The sequence below is a fragment of the Cynocephalus volans genome, chromosome 11 (assembly GCF_027409185.1).
Source record: "Cynocephalus volans isolate mCynVol1 chromosome 11, mCynVol1.pri, whole genome shotgun sequence".
Lineage (NCBI taxonomy): Eukaryota > Metazoa > Chordata > Mammalia > Dermoptera > Cynocephalidae > Cynocephalus > Cynocephalus volans.
Genome location: NC_084470.1, coordinates 17511519 through 17530860, shown reverse-complemented (window position 1 = coordinate 17530860; position 19342 = coordinate 17511519). Strand labels below are relative to the sequence as shown.

Sequence of the window (19342 nt, the reverse complement as noted above, 5' to 3'; positions counted from 1 at the left end):
AGCCAGAATCCCCCACCCTTGATATCTAATTATCTTCCGCCATCCCCCAAGTGATGTCTGATAACTCTGTCCTGCCTTCAGCAAGAATCCTGTTAGGTCAGTTTAGCCAGAATTTCCCTTTACCCCCTCATGTTTCTTCTTAGCAATTTTCCATCTACTGACCCCCACCCTGCTCCTTGTCTATAAATTCTCACTCTTCCTTGTTGTGTTCAAAGTTGAGCCTAATTTCTCTCCCCTACAACAAGATCCCATTGCAGTAGTCCCCCTGAATAAAGTCTGCCTTACTGTTCTTTAACAAGTGGCATTGAATAATTTTTTTCTTTAACACTATCTATCCCGAAAGTTTACCCAGAGACTCTCTCTTGCTAGAGACCAAAGCAGTGGAGAATTAATTGTTCTCGCCTCATACTTCTTCCAATTGAAGGAGTGAAGTAATGATGGAAGAGGTGCAACCAGACCTACCAACAGAGGAGGTCACAGGGTATTTTGTGATCAATGTGCATACATGTATGGAGCTTCATGGACAAAGCTTTCCAGATCCTCTCTACAGTTTTATGATTTGAGAGAAATGTTACCTGTAAGAAATAGTTTTCAAGAAAGCTCTCATTTTTATAAAATCCACACATACCAACAGCAAGGCCAGCTAGAGAAGCTGCACCTAGGCACGACATGTCAATGTGGACGGGTCTGTCTATATTCTCATTAATCAAGTCTGAAGTCATCTGCATGACAAAACCGTTCTTACAGACTCCTCCATCTGCCCTGTGGAGAGAAAAATATGTGAGATAAAATACTGCAACAAAATTATTATTATTCTTTTTAAGCAGGTCACTTTTATTTTTCTGAAATCTTGATTTTATTTTATAAGTTAACTTACTAATTCCAATATTATATTGCTTAGTATTGACCTGATAACAGAGGACTTCCTGGGTAATCTTTTCAGCTTTTTTTTTTTTTTTCCCAACTGGCCCATACAGGGATCTAAACCCTTAACCTTGGTATTATCACACCACACTCTAACCAACTGCCTTACAGGTAATCTTTAACAGAGGACCTTACTGGGTCTTAGTGTCTTAGTGGATTTTTCCTTACTCCTGCCATTTATTTTCTCACCTGTCCTGTTTCTTTTGGGACTAGTTCAAAATAGGCCAAGTATAACAAACTAAGCCAACATAAAAATCCGTTTGGATCTCACAGCAAAGAAATACGATGCTTTGGTGCCAAAAGGATAGCTACACACACAAAAAAGAGACTTTGGAGATGTATGTAATACACACATAGCTGCCAACATGCTCCTAAATTTCATATTGTTATATTCTCCGTAAGTCTGAAATTAGCTTCTCTCTCCAAATTCCTATGACCAAGAATTTTGTTGCAGAAGAGCTAGGCATAAGTTCCTTTTGAAATCCTGAATAATCGTAATGATGAAAACACTAAGAGCATCTACCACTTACTTCTAATTTCTAATTATATCTGCTGGAAACGAAGTTTACATACCGGATTTTTGTTACAGGAATATGGATTTCTTTCCGCATCATTTCATATAATTGTTTGTTTCTAGTAAAAAAACAAGATAACTACTTAGAAATTCATATCATAATAATTCTATCTTATTCTGATCTCAAAAAATAAAAACTATGATTTTATTTACTCAATATTTATAAAATATGCAAAAGAAAATATTTTAAAAATATATTGTGCTAACTGGAAATCGTCTAACAGATACTCTAATAAGCAAGAAGCTCAGGTCCTTGTGTTTTTCACCTTCATACACGAGAGCATAATTTTTATTTTACAACTAAATTTATTCTATTATCATTCTACAAAGAAAAATTTAAAGCAAGCATCTATTTAATAGATAACCATTAATATAACAAGCTATAAATAACATCTAACAAAATTCCTCAAATATAAAAATGATCATTTTGTAATCACAGAAAATTTTATTTTAAACATTATGAACATTCCATATTCATGACAGCCACATTCTTAATTTTAATAATCTGAACCCATCCCAAAGCAAAAAAACACCACAGGGAAATATGCATAAAGAATAATTTTGATGATTCCTTTTTTGGATATAATGGCAGCATTACTAGTTTAAATTCTCCTTCACGGGTAGACACAAAACTTTTGAAAATCTAAATTTTGAATCTTTATGCTTAAGAAACTGGATATTTAAAAAAATCATTCAATTTTCAGATATCAAATCCAAGTACTACTGGTACTATCAACTATGAGAAAAATGAGAGATACCAAGGAAATTAGCAACAAAAACAGATTTTATCATACACAGTATATATTAAACTAAAAGCATAAATTAAAGAATTTAATTAAAATTTACAATTTTTCAGTTAAGTGGCAAATTAATGAAGTAAATGGCAATACTGCATGAAAAGGAGGAGTTCATGGCAGAGTTTACCTAAATGCTATTGACTCCAATATTGCTCGCACAAGGTGGTATTTACTAGTGGAGGGCTTCAAACCCATAAAAGAGGCACATGCACGGGGGTCATTTAACGGAGCCTAAAGTAAGAGATAATAAGAATATATCATTATTGTTCTAAATTACATCTATAGAATTGAGGAAATATTATAAGATAAAAACATAGCCATGTTAGCAGAAAGGAATGCTTATTTAGGGTTAAATAATTTAAAAATAAATGACAGTTCAAAGATTATGTTAAATATTAGGATAACTTTTTAATTGCATTTAAACAAGGTTGAGTCACAGTTACTGGACTTAGCTAGACCTTCTGTTTGAGCTCATACCAAGAAAAGGGCTGAGGCATATATAGTAACAAATTATTAAATGCATAGCTTTATAAATGTAGAAAATAAAAAGCAATGACAGAAATCCCCCCTTCTCCAACTGTAAAGTTTTTACACTAAAATTGTTTATTATGTAGAGTGGCTTTTTGAGGATATAAGTAAGACTTAAGATTTAAAAAACTATAATGCAAAAAATGTGTTTTCAGTGTTATAACTTACAACAAATGCTGTCAGATGTTCAAACTACAATCTTTTATCTTAGCTTAATAGTCTTACTGTCTAATATCAGAAGTGATTCAGCCTAATATCTGTCTTTTAAAAAGCCAAAATCTTGAGCTGGAAGTATATATTCATCAGGTGAAATTTTTATTCATCTTTGTATCTCCAGAAACACAAGACAATTTGGGGACACAAAAATGAAAAACAAAGACCCCGGCCAGAGCTCGCATTCTCACAAAGAAACAGACAGAAGGACAGTTCCAACACACCACTATGGTCATGACAGAGGGACATCTAGTGCTGTCAGAAAATTATGGTACCCAGAAAAAGCACCTTTGGGGTCTTGACAAATCATCTCTCTACCTGGAAGACTTTCTACCACCCCTTCTGCTCATTAATTCCTACACCCCCTCCAAATCTTGGCTCAGCTTCCTAAGGAAAAACTTCTGACTCCAAAAGTCCCCTATTATGTGTTTTTATGAAACTCCATAATTGTCCATCATACACGCACCACAGTTTATAATCACATATATTTGTCTGATTGTTTGTTGAAACTCCATCATCCCCACTGTACTGTAAGTGCCACAGGTAGACCCTTGTTTGATGTGCTCACCAGGTGCCTCCAGTGTCTAACACCATATCTGGCTCCGCACAGGGATACACATTTGATGTATGAATGAACAAGCAATACTTCTCTTAAGTACTTAAGAAATTCTACATTACATCTTATCGTTACTACAGTATGATTTTCTTCCTCCTGTGATTTTATTTTGGTAATTGTGCAAATGTATTAACACCTTTTGGTAATTTTAATCCGTAAAAGCTGATTTATAGTAAAGCTAATTTATATCAGGTGATATAATACCATGAAACTAAGATTAGTCAGATTCAGCCAATTCAATTAGTTCCCAGTAGTATGCTATGTTTTCTCTGCATAAAATAACTTCTTCCAGTATATCACATAAAATCCTGGTATGACTGGCCTGAAATCATTTTTGTACAAATAGTTATGAACATAATTTACTATTAGTAACAGATCAATTTGAGGGGAAATAAATTCCATAGAAACCTAAAAATTTCTTCATGGGTTAAAATATCCCTACTTTAGTCCAAGTGAGTCTCTTGTTGGGATGGTATGGTAGGAAACAGTGCCAAGGTCCTTTCAAAGGCCTGATCACACTTCACCATGGCAGACAGGCTCCAGTCACACCTTCAATTCATGACTGCCAATCCCATTGAGTGAGCCTCCCCAGAGCCACCAACCAATTAAGAACAGCAGGACTTAGCAAAGTTCTGTCTCTTGCCCCAGGGTACACAATACCTGCCCCAGGGCCCTTGTCACCACTGGGATTTCAGCTGCTCACGGGAATTTGCAGGATGTTTAATACCAACATGCCCCTTGTCCTTGACAACCTAGATCCTAAATGCAAGCTCCTCTTGGCACTGTTGTGTATTCCCATTGTCATAATGGTTTATGCTATACTGTGAGGCAGTAATGCAGAGTGGTTAAGAGCGTGGACTCTGGAGTCAGAACGCCTGGGTTCCATAACCAGCTCCCCCACTCACTAGGTGTGATTTAACAGCTCTAAATCTCAGTTTCCTCATCTTCAGAATGGGATGATAAGAGTATCTTCTACCTTGTTGAGTTACTGAGGATTAAATGAGATGACACATGTAAAGAACTGAGAACAGTGCCTGATACATAGTAAGTATTCACAGGATAGCTGCCACTGCAGTTATTACTTATCATTCCTTACCCAGACCCTTCCCACTGCCACTGACTGTCTTCATAACCCTTTCACTGTGCCTTCTGAACTCTTCTACTGTAAACAAACTCCCCTAACCCTTAACCCCTTCCAAGGAGTTCCCTCCACTTATTTTGTGGTTGCTATAACAAACCTGGCTCTATGCTGGGCAAATGGCTTCAGTTGTATCTATTCAGTGAGAAGCTATATGAGCCTTCTCATGCTTCTGATATCACAGGGACCAGATGGACACTGTCCTAACTTCCCATGACCACTCTAGGCCATTTTGATTCTAGTGTTAGCAGACACTTACTGCCCTTTCTTCATGTCTGCTTTGGGTCCGCGTCGGCATCATGCTATATCTCCCTTACCCTGTCCACCATTCAGACGTCCCGCTCACTCACAGAACCAGAGACAGCAATCGTAGTACTTGCTGCCCTCATCCCCTTCTAAGGAAGCTTCTTGAAACCACAGCCCCTGTTGTCTATAGCAGCCACATTTCATGCCCTAGTCCCACTGCCACCACCACAGCTATAGGGGGTCAGCAAACTGCCTCAACGTTTGACCACAGTTTGAAAAGACAAGGTGGTACAATCAGATTCCCTCCCCTGGAAATCTGAACTAGGAGACACTAAGAGAAAGACTTCACCTATGGGGACTGAAGTGAAAAGGATGCACAAGGTGAAGGAAGGTTGTGTGTGATATTTCTAAGTTGCAAGGCAGAAAGCATAAGAAAAATAATGACAATTTAGCAGAAGTTGTAAGGAAGAAAGGAGGCAGAACAAAGCTAGAAATGAAAAGAGAAAAGCAGACTTACAGAGAAAAGCAGAAAACCAAAAAAGAATACTAAGAATTGCTAAGTTGGTTGCTAACTCCTTTCTAATCTCAGTCCTCAGGAGTATGAAGGTACTTCAAAAAGTTTGTGGAAAAAATACAATGAAAAGATAATACTAATCTTTCTCCATGAACTTAATAAGGACCCCTCAGTATGTGAACAACCAGTTCCTCTCATGGTTACCTTAGGCAAAGCTGTTCATTGCAATCAAAAGAACCCTCAGCAGAGCATGACTGCTCACCCTTTGAAGACTGCAACTTGGCTCACAGTCTTGTCTGTCCTGCTACCGCCATCACCACAGTACCCTGAACATCTAAGTACATGAGCACTGATTCCTGCCCAATCCCTACCTTAGAATCCTGCCCCCCAAACCACAAGCCCTGCTAGAACAAAGCCACAATGGCTGCACTAAATGACGCCACCCCCGGTGCATGGCCCCACGCTCCAGCCCACCCATTCTGCCACTCCCTGAAGTGGCTGTCTCAGACGTTCCCATTCTCCTCAGAGCTCATCCAGTGCCCATTTCTCAATAGACTGCTTTGAGAAACTGAGACTATTAGGAGCCTTCAACATCCTGCCGCAGTATCTAAAGCTGTAACATATTCTAGAATTAAAGGCAGCTTCACAGATACTTCAACCTTCCTTCCTTTCTTCCATTCCCCAGGCCTCATTTTCTCTAGTTGTTGACATAGGTAGCTTATAGGTGATCTCCCTCCTATGGGACAAACTGCTTAGTATCAACACACTATTGTTGCTTGAATTAACTTGCAGTTTCCAGGTAAGTTTCATTTTATGCAGGGAAATAGTTGGCCTGCAGTCATTCCATTCCCCTCCAGGTGGCAGTCATGACAGACCAGGGACATTTTGTCAGCACCATGCTCACACAGTGAGCTAACCGGCCATCCCTATATGGGATCCGAACCCATGGCCTTGGTGTTATCAGCACCACACTCTCCCGAGTGAGCCATGGGCCGGCCTCAGGGACATTTTGTTATTGAGATAAAATTAAAAATCATATCTGTGGTAGTTTGGTCTAAATCTTTTGGGCTTCAACAATACTTTGATTTTTTTATCATACACTTTATATTATTTTTAAGGCGTGTGGGGTAATGAAGAGTTGTTAAGACAAAGTCACTACTAAGTCCCACAGCACAGTTTTCAGGAAGAATCAGTAGTAACCTAATCAAACCCTACCTTTGCTGTTGAAAATTATTCAACTAACCTTCCTCCTGAAACCTCAATTATGTAAATATGTTTCACTACCTGTCCTATCATGGGTGCTATTTAGTGGTTGCCTCACATCAGCCTGAAGAGAACACAATGAAATCTCTATAGTTTATCATAAGCTTTCAATCCTTTAGAATAAAGTACCTAGAAGATAAATATTAAAGATATTCAAATAATGCTCATTTAAAAATCTACTTTTGGAAGTATGATATTTTTAAAGATTTAAAACACTCTGACTAGCTTCCACATTATATTACCCAAACTTTCAAATTTGGGGCTTTTGTAACTGATTGCCTGAATATGGGATAAACTAGAAGAAGGAGAAAATTTTATTTTGGGTAGAGAAAAAATATATAGAGGAGGATTAAAACGAAAGAGCGTAAGCTTTCCCAAAAAAGTAATTTTTTTCATAATATTATACCTATATAGTTTTTTAAAAAGTCTTTGTGACAATATTCTAAAATTAAACACATTATAACAGATATTTCAATTAAATACAAAGTTAAATGTTACAAAATCAAGTCTTTTATTAGGTTTACTTTTTGACTGGGCAAAGTAACCAATAATCCAGCACAACAATTAATAAAAAGAAATTTTGATTTTTTAAAAAGTTAATGAAACTTATACATAACTGCAAAATATACACATATTTTTGTGTACACATATTGTGTGTGTGTGTGTGTGTGTGTGTGTGTGTGTGCCTATGTACCTTGACATTATTTTTCTAATTCACAATGGTATCAGAATGCTGATTTATTGATATATTTTCCCCTACTGGAAAATGACTATTTTTGGTCATGATAAATTAATTCCAGGTTTATATAAAAGTTCTATGATAAATCTGCCCACTTTTAGGTTCCAAAGAGGTACAGTTCTAAGCAGAAGCCAGCGGAATGCTCTAAGTACAAGCCAAACTGGCAGGGTCACACTCGGGACACTCTGCTGTCTCATGGAATTCATACTGGGTCAGAGCACAACTTTTCAGCCCTAGAATGCACCTTTCATCTTAGTTCTGTTCAGTGCCCACATTTTCAGGTAACAGAGTGATAGACATGTAATTTTGGGTGTGGTAGAAGAAGAAAAATGTTTGTGACTAACATTAGCCTTTTTTTTTTTTTTAACATACCTGTAATCCACTAAAAGATGGAACAAAATAAACTCCTTCAGAATCTTCCAAACTTTTGGCCATTTTTTCAGTCTCAGCAGCATCTGTGAAAAGATCTGCAAAAACAAACAAACAACAACAAAAAAACCCTAAAACAAAACGAAGGGGTTGGGGAGGGACAAACAGAATTGTTATATGACTAGTATTTACATGTATCCACATCTATTATGAACATAATGTAAACGATTAACTCAATTAAAAGGGACAACACAAAGGCCATTCTGTTAGAGTACCATCTGAGTTTTCACCCTGCGTAGATTTATGGGTCCATAGAAGGGACAAGGGCCTATATGCAGCAGGCCTTACTTTTTCTTTGAAAGGTATTTGGGCTGTTTAAGAAAAATCAATTCTATGTATGTTTTTTGGCATTAAAAAATTATTCTCTCAAAGGTAAGAGACATCCTAGTTTTCTGATGAGAGGATCATCTACCTATAATTCCCAAGAGAATCAACTGAAGAAATTACTCCCCCTGAGTTCAATAAGGGGCCAGTAACAAACAGGTTTACCAAAAGTCAATCTTTAAAAAAACAAGCAAACAAAAAAGTCAAGACTTGATTCATTTAGTAAACTTTTTACTGGAGCGTATGATATACATACAGAAAAGTGCACAAATCCTAAGTGTATAGCTGGATGAATTTTTACAGTGTGAATATACTCAGGTAATCTACATCCAGATCAAGATATGAACTTCTTTTGTTCAACATCATGCTTGTGAGATTCATTCATATTGTTACATGTAGTATGTATTCCATTCATTCTCATCTCTATGTAGTATTCCTTTATGTGACTATACACAATTTATTAATCTAGTCTACTACTGATATGCATTTGGGTAGTTTCCAGTGTTTGGCTAAAATAGGCTATATCGAACACTCACGTACATTCTTTTAGAGGACATATATATATATATACATTTCTGCTTATTAATACTAAGGAATGGAATTGCTACTTCTAGGGTCTTCTCATTTAGGACTAGTGTTAGCAGATACTGCCAAATGTTTTTTCTTTTTTGTCTTTTGTTGTGACCGGTAAGGGGATCACAACCCTTGGCGTGGTGTTGCTCGCACCGGCCAGTCCTACATAGGATCCGAACCCACGGCGGGAGCGCCGGTGTGCTCCCAAGCCACGGGACTGACCCCCAAATGTGTTTTCAAAGTGGTTGCAGCAGTTTAAGTTTCCTGCCATCAGCATGAGAGTTCCAGTTACCCCATATTCTTGCCAATAAATTGATATTGTCTGTGTTTTTCATTTTAGCTGTTTTGGTGGTATTGCATGGTGGTTTGATTTTTCATTTTCCTATTGACTAATGAAGTTAAATACTTTTTCACTGGCCATCTGGATATCCTTTTTTGTAAGTGACTCCTAAATGAGCATGTAGGACTGACAGCGAAGATCAGATAAAAAGTTCAGAAATCAGTCATAATAAGTATTACCGGCTTTATACAATCTTTAGGTTGATCTAATTTCATTATATGATTTGTTATACTTATAATGAACAATTAGTTAAAGAAAGACACTTAAGGAGCATGTATTTTAAAACTCAAGTAATGAGGATCATTCAAGAATAACTATAAATTTTACTCAAAAAGATAGTTACCAGATCCATAAATTTCATTCGCTTGATCAAAATGTCCAGATAACACATAAAAATATCTCTAGCACTTCAAAAAGAAATGCTAAAAACATTGGTTTTAAAAACTATACTTTAAAAAAAATCATGTCCAAATGTCTAAATTTTTAAATCAAGACAAGATGTGAAAAGCATACTAGACAGCTAGTTTGAGGAAAGTTTTTGGTAACAAAGAAACAGAATTTTTTTTTTTTTTTTGTCGTTTTTTTTTTTTTTTTTTCGTGACCGGCACTCAGCCAGTGAGTGCACCGGTCATTCCTATATAGGATCCGAACCCGCGGCGGGAGCGTTGCCGCGCTCCCAGCGCAGCACTCTACCGAGTGTGCCATGGGCCCGGCCCGAAACAGAATTTTTTTTTTTTTTTTTTTAAAAAGACATCTTCCTTATTCACATTCTTTGTTGTTTGCTCCATTTTTTGCTTGAAGAATTTCTCTAAATAATCTTCCATTTAAACTATTCTCAAATAAGCTTATTGATGAAAAGTCTTTTGGAGTAAGCACACTGCACTCTGTCTCTCTCACTGAGTACAGCTAAGAATCCTGGACAGAATACACAGAAAAGCTATGTGAGGACTCTGAAGAATAAGCCAGCAGGAAGATGGAAGAACTCAAAGTACCACCAAACTGGCGGTGTTTCCTATTTTTTATTTTTTCTGATATGTCCTGACCTCGACTCAGGGACAGCCTGAAACCTGAAACCCAGATCTGTACACTGGGTGCAAATATGAAGAAATTCAAGAGAAGTCCACTCTTTCTGGACTGAGGAGCAAGAGACAGGGGTTTCTACAGGACAGAATTGGAAATTCTCATTTTTTGCTTTTCAGATTTTTTTATTCTCTCAGACCCTAGCTTTAGGCAATCCCATTAGCAGCAATGGCAGCCCAGCAGCATGGGTCCATAAAACGTAAGCCAAGAGTATGGAATTCCTCATTCCTTTTTTTTTTTTTTTTCTTGATCTCTTCTGTCCTAGGCCTCAGGCAATCCTGTGGCTGCAGGGACAAGAGACATGGCAACAACCAAATCCTTTTTTTTTTTTTTTTTTTAAAGATCACTGGTAAGGGGATCTTAACCCTTGACTTGGTGTTGTCAGCACCACGCTCTTCCAAGTGAGCCAAGCAGCCATCCCTATATAGAGATCCAAACCCATGGCCTTGGTGTTATCAGCACCACACTCTCCCGAGTGAGCCACAGGCTGGCCCTCAACCAAATACTGAATACAAGAGCATTACAGAAATCCACTTTGCTTTCCCTCTTCTTTCCTTCCATGTCCTCTCCCTCTCTTTCTCTCTTGCCACTTGGTTGGGGAGGTAGAAGTAGCAACAGGTATTTGGTAGAGTAGGAAATCCAAACCAACAGTTTTCTAGCTAGAACACCAGGATGGAGGTCCCCTGGGAGTCAGAAAGTACCACGCAAATCACTGAGAGAAAGGAGCTCAGGAAAATTATCTTGTAAAGATCTTTATGAATTCTTGGTCTCACCCCTAAGCTGCACCTATGAAGATCTGACCCTAAACAACAAAACTAAGGCTTTGAGAACTGTTCTCTAGGTAGATCACCGCCTGGACTGGCCATTAGGTGGCACAAATGAGAGACAGATCCAAATAGCACTGCAAATACTTTGAAAACTGAACTGACATTGGAACCACAGTCCCCAAAAGGCAGTTCAGAACTTGTGAACTTAGCATATCTAAATTTATTGTCTACCATAATAATTTAAAGTATCAAAATTGTCCATAGGATTTAAACAAGAATCAGAATCTCATAATATTAAAATTTTGGATGCAACCCCAAATTGAACAACACATGAAGAACAAGGGAAATCTCAACCACTTGCAAGGGAAAAGACAAAAGACTCCACCCCCAAGATGACACAGATATTAGAATTATCAGACAAAAACTCTAAAACAGCTATTGTAGCCATACTCTGAGAAATAAACATTAATGCTCTTGAAACAAACGCAAAGAAAGTCTCAGCAAAGAAACAGGAGATAGGCTGGCCAGTTAGTGCACTTGGGAAAGTGTTGTGCTAGTAACACCAAGGTCAAGGGTTCAGATCCCCAAACCAGCCAGCCACCAAAAGAGAAAGAAGTAGAAGATATGAAGAAAAACCAAATGGAAATTTTAGAACTAAAAAATATAATAATCAAAATTTAAAAATTCACGGGCCGAGCCCGTGGCGCACTTGGTAGAGTGCTGCGCTGGCAGCGCGGCGACGCTCCCGCCGCGGGTTCGGATCCTATATAGGACTGACCAGTGCACTCACTGGCTGAGTGCCGGTCACGAAAAAAACGACAAAAAAAAAAAAAAAAAATTTAAAAATTCACTGGATGGGGGCCAGCCTGTGGCTCACTTGGGATAGTGTGGTGCTGATAACACCAAGGGCCACAGGTTCCGATCCCTATATAGGGATGGCCGGTTAGCTCACTTGGGAGAGTGTGGTGCTGACAACACCAAGTCAAGGGTTAAGATCCCCTTACCGGTCATCTTTAAAAAAAAAAAAAATTCAACGGATGGGATCAATAGCTGAATGGAGATGACAGAGGAAAAAGTCCATAAACTTGAAGATAAATCATCCTTCTAAACAAGAGAGCAAAAACAACATTGTGGGAAAAAGAGAGAGAGAGAGAGAGAGAGAGTGAGAGAGAGAGAAAACAGAGCCTCCGGGACCTGTGGCACAATAAGAAAAGGCCTAACACTTCTGTCATTTGAGTCCCAGAAGGAGAGCTTACAACATAAAAACTATTTTAAAAAAATGAGTATAAACTTCCCACAGTGGACAGAAGTTACAAGTCTACAGGTTCAAGAATCTTGGCAAATCCCAAACTGGATAAACACAAAGAAATTAATGCCCAAACATGTTATAAAAAAACTAAAAGCTAAAAACTAAAGACAAAACAAAAAGCAAAAACTTGAAAGCAGCCAGATTATATACTGGGGAACAAACATTTAAACGACTATGAATTTCTCATCAGGAAGTATGAGGTCAAAAGGTAGTGGAGCAACATATTTTAAGTACCGCAAGAAAACACTGTTAGCCCAGAATTCTACATCTAGCAAAAATAACTTTCAGCAATAAGGACTAAATAAACACAATCTCCAAAGAAGGAGAATTAAGAGAATTTGTTGTCAACCGATATGCTATAAAAGCTGAAAGATATCCATTCATAAGAAAATAAATAAAAATAAAAAAGCACCTTGACCTAAACCTCATACTTTATACAAAAATTAACTCAAAATGGATTATATATCTAAATGTAAAATATAAACTATACAACTCTTAAAAAAAAACATGGCAGAAAATCTGTATGACTCTGATTTGGCAAACAGTTCTTAGATATGACACCCAATGCACAATTCATAGAGAAAAAATTGATAAATTAAATTTCATCAAAATTAAAAGCTTTGCTCTGCAAAGCACACCATTAAGAAAAGGAAAAGGGGTCGCTGAAGATGAAGGCAGGAGCCACAGGCCTCAGCCCCACCCACTACCATCTGCAACCAGGCCAACTATGGAGACAGAACCAAAAGTCCCTGAACCAAGAGTCCCTGAACCAAAAGCCCCCAAGGCCCTGAGATGGAGGGCTGAGGGCCTTAAGCTCTCTCCCCATTTCCTCCCCCCACCCCCAACATCTCAGAGTGTACTTATTAGACACGAGTGTCTCTACGGGGTGTGTGACTTATCTGCTCATGTCCTTCACCAAGTTTCTGCTTAGATTTTTCTAATTCATTTTAAGAGATCTTTTCTCATTAAGGATGTTAATCTTTGTGTTAAATTTGTTCCTTATCAATTGATATTAAAATTAATTAAGGAAAAAATGGGAAAGATAAGCTACAATCTAGGAGAAAATATTTGCAAATCACATACTCTAGAAAGGACCTGTGTTCAAAATCAAAAAAGACCTCTCAAAACTCAACAGTAAGAAAACAACCCAATAAAAATACACAACACATTTGAACAGATACTTCATGGAAGATATAAAGATGCAAAAAGACTTTTGACATCATTAGCCATTTGGGAAATGCAACTTAAAAACACAATGAAATAACATTACACATCCACTAAAATGGCTAAAATTAAAAAAATAAATAAAAAGGCATTACCAAGCACAGGAGCAACCTGAAAATATACACTGCTGGTGAGAATTCAAAATGGTATAACAACTCTGGAAAAAAACTTCAAACTCTGAAAGTTTGGCAGGTTTTTAGTTTTATTTTGTTTTTAGAAAGATATATACTTAAACGAGCATGTTTACATGACACCTATAACACTGCATTTACATCGCCAGTAAAGCAAGATATTTACTCTTGAAAAATTAAATCTTATGTTCACATAAAAACCTGTACGTGAATGTTTATAGCAGCTTTATTCATAGTCACTAGAACTAGAAACAGCCCACATGTCCTTCAGTGGGAAATGGATGAAAAACTGTGATACAGCATAAACAGAAAAAGGCTGAACTCTACAATGAAATACACTATTGATATGTATAAAAACAAGGGTGAATCTCAAAGGCATCATGTGGAGTAAATGAAACCAGTCTCAACTGGTTATATATTCTGATTCCATTTACATGATATCATGGAAAAGGCAAAAGTGTAGAGATAGATGGAGTACAGATTAGCTGCTGCCAGAGATTAGACTGTGGCAGGGACTCATTACAGTAGAGTGGAACAAGGTAATTTTGGGTGCTGATGGATGTGTTTAGTATCCTGATAGTGGTGATGGTTACATCAGTCTATACATGTCTTTTTTTTTTTTTTTTTTTTTTTTTTAAATTTTATTTTGTCGATATACATTGTAGCTGATTAATGCTCCCCATCACCAAAACCTCCCTCCCTTCTCCCTCCCCTATACATGTCTTAAGACTAGTAGAACTGTACACCAAAAACAAACAAAAACCCGCTATATAGATGGTGACTGCACGGGCATATACTTTGTCAAAACTCATTGAATGCTTAAAATGGGTGAATTTAACTGTATGTAAATTAAACTTCAAGAAAGATGATTTAAAATAATATTTTTTTTTGCAAACATAAGAAAAGAGGTCCAATTTGGTTCATAATAAGAGAAATGCCATTTAAACACTGAGATGTCATTTTTTACTCATCTAGGTTGGCAAAACTTCAAAAGCTTGACAGTATATATGATTACCACGGATGTGGGCAAACAGTCTCATACACTTCTGGGGGGAATGCAAAATGGCACAATTCCTATGGAGGGGAATTTGACAATATCTAACAAGACTACTATGAGTTTGCAAACCTTGGACATAGTAATCCCACTTCTGGGAATTTATTCTTAAGATAAACCTCCAACAATATGAAAACACATATGAACAAGGTTATTCATTGTATCGTTATCTGCATATCAAAATATTAGAAACCACTTAAAAACCCAAATGTAGGAAATTGGCTGGCTAAAATATGTACACACACACACACACACACACACACACACACACACACACACGAGTACTATAGAGCTGTGAAAAATAATGAGTTGATGTAATTCCTAGAATATATTTTTAAGTGAAAATAGAAAGGATAAAAGATATGTAGCATACCACTGTTGTGTAAGAAAGATGAGAAAACAAGAAAACATCCATGTATCTTTACGTTTTTGCAAAAAAAGGCAGGCTAAACCAAAAACTAACGAAGAAATTATCTACAGAGATAGGGAGACAGAATGAAGGGAATGGGGGGAGAGTGAACTTCTTTGAGTATATTATCTTTCATGCTAATGTCCTACATTTAAAAAGTGAAATAATTCCTGAAGAAATTATGGAGGGGGGACTAAAACTGAATAACAGAAACAAATGAACCTAATTCTATTTCAAATTAATAAAATCAGTAAAGGGAGAACAAAAAAAGAACCAACCCAAGTAAATTTTGAACAGTGTGCTTTGACCATATATCCTTGACATAAAGGAAAAAGTAGAACAAGGAAAGACAAGCAAGAACCCGTAGAGATTAGACTGGAATTGCAGGTACAATATAAACTCAGGATTTTTTTTTTTTTTTTTTTTTGGTCGTTTTTTTGTGACCGGCACTCAGCCAGTGAGTGCACCGGTCAGTCCTATATAGGATCCGAACCCCCGGCGGGAGCGTCCCCACTCTCCCAGCGCAGCACTCTACCAAGTGCGCCACGGCTCGGCCCTAAACTCAGGATTTTTAACACACACACACACACACGCACGCACGCACGCACGCACGCTAGCTAGCTTTTCTGAAAGGGCCTAGAAGCAATGACATCCCAAGTCATTGTTTTTAAATACCATTCCCCACTAAAAGAAATCAGGGCTCATTGGTAAAGTGACTAATTCCAGGGCAAGGGTAAGGAAGATATAGGATGTGTTAAAAACATCTTGTCTCATAAGCTAAGAAAGTGCTTAAAAAATAATAGACATAGACATTTAAAAGACATAGAAGCCATCTTGAAGGGATTCTAACTAACCAAATCTGAAAATATTTGAGCATGAAAATAAATAAGAACTAAAAGTTGTAATCTGTTAAATAAAATAAAAAGCCATGAGTCTATACTGATGCTAAATAGATAAAGAAATAGGGGAGAAGGAAAAGCACTTCCTTATACAACAGAATGCTAACCTAATACAAAAGGAATAACGGACTAGAAAACACCATTTTGCAACCATCAGAATGAAAACTGACTCAGGCCAGAATTATCAATGAATGCTAAACTGAAGTGATGGGGTAAATTTGATGAGAAATGGTATCTAGCTGGTCTTAAAGTATTGCCCCACAAATTATTTATTACAGAAACAGTAAATATACAATGGAGAAACCAGAAAATACCTTGTGCAAGTAAACAAAGTTAACAGAACCCAAAACAGGACTGACAACTTGCTTCTTCAGATGTATATTCTGAGAAGAACACAGTATCACTTATGTATTACTCCAGTCAAAACTACATAACCTGGATCTAGTCATGAGAAACCAAAATTGAGGAACTTTCTATAAAATAACTGGTCTATATTCTTCAAAAATGTCAATGGCATAAAAGACAAAGAAAGAGGAAACAGTCCCAGTTTAAAGGAAATTATACAATAAGCAATCCTGGATTAGATCCTGGATTGGAAAAAAAAAATGCCATTAAGGACATTATGTGGATATTTGACAAAATTTGAACATGAATTATAAGTTTCATAACAATATTATCCCCAATGTTTAATGTCCTGAAACTAATAACCATACTGAAGATGTGTAAGAGAACATTCTTGTTCTTAGGAAATACACGGTGAAATACTACATCATAAGAAACATGATACATGCAATTTATTCTCAAAGAGCTCAGAAAATTACATATATTTATTTATCCTATAAAATATAGGATGGGTGACTAGATTAGGCAATCATGACAAATGTTAAAAGTTGGCAAATCTGTGTAAAGGGTATACAAGAGTTCTTGTACTACTTTTACAACTTTTAGTTTAAAGTTATTTCAAAATATAAAGTTAAAATAGTTCTCATTTTCTCCCCCATGTGTGTGCTATGTATGAATGTATATATTTTGTATGCATGTATATAAATAATATTTTCTATTATGTACATAAAATGGAAAAATAGAATTAAAAGATAAAATGATTCTTTCCATAAACTTTTTGAAGTACCTTCATATATACATATATATATACACACACACACAAACATATCCCTCGTAAAACATATATAGGGTAACAGTCCTGTGGTACTTTTTTAAAAAGAGATTTTTGTTTATCAATTTTACTTTTTATTATTTTTCAGTTTTATGATTTGTATATCCTTATTTTTTCTGGCCTGAAGTTGTTTATTATAATTCTTTTGTTCCTTCTTGATAAAAAACATTCATCATTAGCTTCTAAGTACTGTTTTTACAGAATTATAATCATTTTCTTTACCTTTGGGCACTATTATATTGTGTTTCAAATGCTTTCCTTGGTCCTATGTTACTGAAGAAAAGACATTTCAAATTTCCATATGGCTAAGTACCATTTAAATACTTTTTTTACAATTCAGTTAACTAACTGTATTACATAACAGGCTGAAATGTTATACCCTTTTGCTCTTCTAAGCATGGTATTGAGAACAGGATTTGGTTGTGTGGGTGTGGTAATGTGTGTGTGTGTGTGTGTGTGTGTGTGTGTGTGTTTCGAAAGGGATTGATATGAACTTGAAATAAACACATAAATGAACAGAAATAATGAAGAACAGAAAATATGCACACTCTATTGTCTATTCCTAACCAGCAATTTGCTTCATAAGTTACACATCATAGAATTAAAGCATTTACTGGGAAAAAAAAAAAAAAAAAGAATACCATTCTGAAACATTTAACAGGAACAGTACTTTCTTTTGTAGCACAACCGTACGAGGGCCAGCCCGTGGCTCACTTGGAAGAGTGTGGTGCTGATAATACCAATGCTGCAGGTTCGGATCCCTACATAGGGATGACCGGTTAGCTCACTTGGGAGAGCAAGTCAAGGGTTAAAATCCCCTTACCGGTCATCTTTTAAAAAAACAAACAAACAAACAAACAAAAAAAAACCCAGCTCACTTGGGAGAGCATGGTGCTGACAACCATACATACACATAAAATCTTTAAGCCTGGATTAATTAGGGGCTCTTTTTAGGGTTAAGATAATTTCAGTCTCTTAAAGGGATATCTAAAACTGTGTTCTTAATGTATGGAAACAGAATTTACATTACAGGAAAAAAACTTAAATATGTTAGGCATAAGACCAGCAAATAAAACAGAACGAAGGGAAGGTTGGCCTACTATCAGCCAAAAAAAAAAAAATCCTTAAAAAAAATCTGAAAAACATCTTCATACACTTTGCTTTCTCCATTTTTTTTTTTTTTTTTTTTTTTTGTCGTTTTTTCGTGACCAGCACTCAGCCAGTGAGTGCACCGGTCATTCCTATATAGGATCCGAACCCGCGGCGGGAGCGTCGCCGCGCTCCCAGCACAGCACTCTACCGAGTGCGCCATGGGCTCGGCCCATGCTTTCTCCATTTTAAGATCTTTGTTCTATTTCTTTTCGGCTGGAATATCTCCTTGGATAATTTCCTCAGAATATACTACATGGCCAAGAAACGTCCCTTTGTACTTAAGGTGAATGATATCTTCTTAGACAGGCACCAGAATATTGGCTCGTTGTCCTTTTATCTCTGTATTGTGTAGATATTGTTCTACTTTCCAAATGTTACAATAACTTCCGTGCCAGTCTGATTCTTTTTTCTTTATAAATAAATTGTTCTTCCTGTCTTGAAGCTTTACTTTATCCTTGGGGTTCAAATAATTCATACACGTGAGTGTCTAAGTTTGTGTCCCTTTATTTTTTTAACTTGGTAAGCCATCTCAGACTGAAAACTCAGGTCTTTCTTCAGCTCAGGGAAGTTTGTTTTCAATTATTTCTCCAATTATTACATTTTCATTAATTACTTTTCTTCTTTCTGGAAAAGCATATTCCAGAAATGAGACTATTAATCACATTTTTTTCTCTGACCTTTCCCCTATATCCCTTACCTTTCAGTTTTATTTTCTATTTCTTTCAGTTTTGTTTTTAAATTTTAAATTCTTCCTGATTCCTATGCAGGTTTTCAGCACTGTCCATTCTACCTTTTATTAATTTTTTTACATTTTATATATCATGGCTTTTGTTCTTTAAAGCTCATGTTTTCCAAAATTTCTTTGCCATATTTTCTTTCATCCCTTTAAGAGTTTTCACTAGGTTTTTCTTTTTCTTTTGTTGTT

The 19342-nt window shown here is 36.5% G+C and overlaps 1 protein-coding gene across 4 annotated transcripts in view; it reads right to left on the bottom strand.

Annotated features, from left to right (window-relative positions):
* The window catches only part of GK5 (glycerol kinase 5), a 75281-nt gene that overhangs the window by 12321 nt on the left and 43618 nt on the right, over positions 1-19342 (bottom strand). For all 4 annotated transcript variants that reach the window (XM_063114809.1, XM_063114810.1, XM_063114808.1 and 1 more), the window contains 4 exons: positions 7925-8019; positions 2423-2526; positions 1498-1557; positions 629-762 (listed from right to left, as the gene is read on the bottom strand). In XM_063114809.1, coding sequence (XP_062970879.1) covers positions 629-762; positions 1498-1557; positions 2423-2526; positions 7925-8019 — 393 coding nt within the window. The remainder of the gene's footprint in view (positions 1-628; positions 763-1497; positions 1558-2422; positions 2527-7924; positions 8020-19342) is intronic.